Raw genomic sequence first — 3,878 nt, forward strand, 5'->3', positions numbered from 1 at the left:
ATTTTAGTAATCGAGGTACTCGAATCATTCGAGGAATCGTTTCAGCCCTAGTTCCAAAGTCCACCGTATGCACAATAGTGTAAAAAAACCATCCTATTTTTCCTTTTGCTTCCTATTATTTTACGCATTTGTCACACTTGAGTTTTTCAGAGCATCAAACTAATTTAAACATTAGTCAAGAAAACCTAAAAGGCAGTTTTTAAATGATGACCAAAAATAAACGCATGGATGAGTTTCTCTAGATCTCGCTGAGACAAAAGTCCTCTAGTCCTGGAATTGTCCTTCAGGTGATGGAAGGCCGACTTTGTAACTGTCTTTATGCGACTCTGAAGGTTCAGGTCAGAGTTTTGTTCTTTTTAATGACAGTTAAGTGAGAGTAAACCTCACCTGCACCTTCACTTCTGCAGGTCATCAACTGGGAGAGCACCCTCCAGGTGCCGCCGCAGGTCAAGCTAAGCCCAGAATCCGTGGATATCATCGGTCGGCTGTGCTGCTCTGCCGAGGAGCGTCTGGGCGCCAACGGCGCCGGCGAGATCAAGGCCCACCCCTTCTTCTCCGAGGTGGACTTCTCCAGTAACCTGCGCCAGCAGCCGGCTCCCTACCGGCCCAAGATCGCCCACCCCATGGACACGTCCAACTTTGACCCCGTGGAGGAGGAGGGGGGCCCCGGGTCGTGGAGTGACAGCAGCGACAGCACCCGGGCCCTGGACGCGCTCTGCTCGCCGCACGGCAAGCACCCGGAGCACGCCTTCTACGAGTTCACATTCCGGAGGTTCTTCGACGACCACGGCTGCCCCTTCCGCTACCCGAAGCCCCCCGAGGCCGACGCCTGCCTGAGCGTCCCCGCTGCGGGCCCGGAGGAGGGCGAGGAGACGGAGGAAGAGGAGGAGGTGGAAGACGACGAAGAGGAAGGAGAGGGAGGGGAGGGGTGTGAGCCGGTGTACGTCTAGAGTGTGGAGAGGCCGAACATGTCTGTGTAAAGCAGGAGCAGGATGAGAGGCACATCGCCCCCTGGTGGGCTGACTGCAAATCTCCTCCAATCTGGGACCAACTAACAGCAGAAAGAAAGAAACCAAGAGGAAGCAGACGGGAGTTGAATATCATTATTATTATTGTTATTGTTATTATTATTCCTGGAGGACCGGTTTTCTGCGTCTGGTTCTCCCAGCGGTTTCCTGTCCCATTCCTTCCACCGTCGGTCTTACGGATGACTGAAACACCTGGAGGACTGCTTCTTGTTCTGCTGCTTTACACGCACAGCGATGTGACAGGTGGAAACTGTTTACGGACTGATTGCGTCTCTTTCACAGCTTCTGCAAAATAAGCTAAAAAGACAATGACTCACTTGCACAGCCACGCTTACTCAGTATAACCCCGGACGTACAGGTGCATGAACCTTGACCTTTTTTTTTTTCTCTTTTTGCCATGTTGACAACCACAAACCTCAGTTTATTATTGGATTTTATGTGATTGACCAACTGAAAGCAGCACATAATTGTGAAGTGGAATGACAGAGATATTCAAATGAAAATCTGAAAAGTGTGGCACACATTTCTACTCGCAACCAATGAGTTGAAACAGTTTTGTTGCATCTTTACCAGCTGGAGACTTTGCTTTCAAGGAGAGCATTTGTTAACAATTTTATTATTATTTATTTTTGCCACAGATTCTTGATTGGATTTACGTCTAGACTTTGACTGGGCCATTCTAACACATTAGTAGGATTTGATCTAAACCAGGGGCGTCTAACTCCAGTCCTGGAGGGCTGCTGTCCTGCAGCTTTTAGATGTGCCTCTGCTGCACCACCTGAATAGAATAATTAGGTCATTAGCAAGGCTCTGGAGAAGTTTCTACACAAGGAGGAGGTAATTAAGCCATTTCATTCCAGCGTTTTGTACCTGTGGCGCATCTAAAAACTGCAGGACAGTGGAGGACTGGAGTTTGACACCTGTGATCTAAACCGGTCAGTACTGCTTTGTTGTGTTTGTTTCCCAGGTGATGTGCACAAATAATTTATTTTGTTTTCGGGTCGTCTGCATGGCTTGTTCCAAACTGAACTCTAGACTTGCCAGTTTTCTGCACAGTCAGGATTTTTTGGATTGCACTAGATTAATAAATGGGGCTGAATACAAATGCACGCCACACTTTTCAGATTAATCTGCAAATAAAAAACCTCCACTTCTCAGTTCTGCCCCACTTTGTGTTGGTCTAACACATAGTAACCATGGAAGTCTGTGTTGGTAACGTGACAAAAACTTTAAAAAGGTGTGAATACTTTGTTCTGTATTAGTGTTTTTGATACTGTCTCTCACAAAGTGTCTGGGACAGGCTGTCCTCAACAAACGAAAAGGTGTTCAATGAAACTAAAGTATTCTTCAGAGCGTTTAGCGCCATCTAGCGGACGTAGACGAACCTGCCTCGTTTTGTGCCAAATTTAATTCAGGGAGTTTCCTCCTCTCTGAACTGAGACGTTTATTCTGCTCTGTATTCTGTCAAGGTTCAGCTCAGCTCGGTCTTGACTTTGCCATTAGGTTTAAAAACACAAAAAAAGCTGATTTTGAACTAGACTGAAACACTGCAGTGATTTAAAAAAAAAAGAAGAAAACTTCTTTTTGTAGGTAAATTTTGTAAGCACTTATTGGGCCACGTGTTTCTAACTACGTTTGACATTTTCTTTATTTTTACAAGAAAACACGGCCCTGTTTGTAACTAAGTACACTCAGGCTCATCAGGATGGACTTATAACCTGAAGCGCCGATATCCAAACACAGTAAAAATGCACCAATCAGTTTTGTGGCCAATTTCTGTCATAGTTTTTGTAAAGCTTTGCTCTGCCGATATTGCAATTTCTTTTTAAAAACTCTTACATAGGAAATGTTTTTTATTATGTTTTGTAGTCTTCCTGTTATGAATGATCTTTATTTATACTGCAACATCAGTGAGCGAGATAAAGAGAGAGAGAGAGTTGTCACTGAAAAACAGATGTTTTACTGTTTTAAAACTAAGATTAAATGATTACAGTCGTGATATTTTTTGAAGTATTAGCACTTAGCCCGGGAAACCAAAAAGGGCTCCAAATATTTCCAAATCCAGTTCAGACCAGATAAGGTTGAAAGCTTCATGGGATACGAACTAAATGAACCACAAGTCATAGGAAATAGTTTCCTTTCTTAATGGCTTCTCATAGCTCTGAAAACGGCTAACTTTGAGTCTTCGTTCAGTAACAACGTCCACCCCGAAGAGTGTGGCGACCCTTTAGCACTTAAGATTCTACCCAAGCATCTGGTTCTCGTCGTCAGATGTTTTCTTTTCGTACATTTAAAACTTTTCACTGCGGGGGGGCGAGGATATCGTTACTCCGACTTAATTCGGCCGCCTGATCACAGAAGAACTAGAAAATATCTCGAAACATCCAAACGTGAACCGAAAACTAAAACATAAAGGAGATTTTCACAAAGTCGAACACATTTCCAGCTCCTTCTCAAAGACTCAGCCCCCTGCAGTTGTGTTGCATCTTAGCCGTCCTCCCGTCGTGCTTTCGGAGGCGGCCACGAAAAACGAACCAAACATGTGACAGTGTGACTATGTGCAATACAAAATGACATGTATATAGTTTTCTAAACGCAAAATACCATTTTAGAAGTTCAGAAATGTACAAATATATTGATTTATATATATATAAATATATAATTTTCTTTTTATCAGTTAGAAGATGCTGCTTATCGTTGTGGTTAATATTATTTTCGTGACGTGTTCTGTCTCCTGTTTTTGTTACGGTTTTAAAGAACGAGTGTTTGTGCTCTGAACGTTTCTAACCGAGTGTTGTAGCACGTGTGGCCACTCGACGACGAAGTAGGCGAATGTGATGATGATGATGA

General features: G+C 43.9%; 1 protein-coding gene across 1 annotated transcript in view; it reads left to right on the plus strand.

Moving 5' to 3' along the window:
• lats2 (large tumor suppressor kinase 2) overlaps positions 1 to 1,057 on the plus strand; it is a 32,448-nt gene extending 31,391 nt beyond the window's left edge. The window contains exon 9 of the mRNA XM_015018816.1: positions 408 to 1,057. Coding sequence (XP_014874302.1) covers positions 408 to 950 — 543 coding nt within the window. The 3' untranslated portion in view covers positions 951 to 1,057. The remainder of the gene's footprint in view (positions 1 to 407) is intronic.
• The last annotated feature ends 2,821 nt before the right edge of the window (positions 1,058 to 3,878 follow it).

This window comes from Poecilia latipinna, unplaced genomic scaffold, assembly GCF_001443285.1.
Source record: "Poecilia latipinna isolate Pla-1442-1.1 unplaced genomic scaffold, P_latipinna-1.0 Scaffold2324, whole genome shotgun sequence".
Taxonomy (NCBI): domain Eukaryota; kingdom Metazoa; phylum Chordata; class Actinopteri; order Cyprinodontiformes; family Poeciliidae; genus Poecilia; species Poecilia latipinna.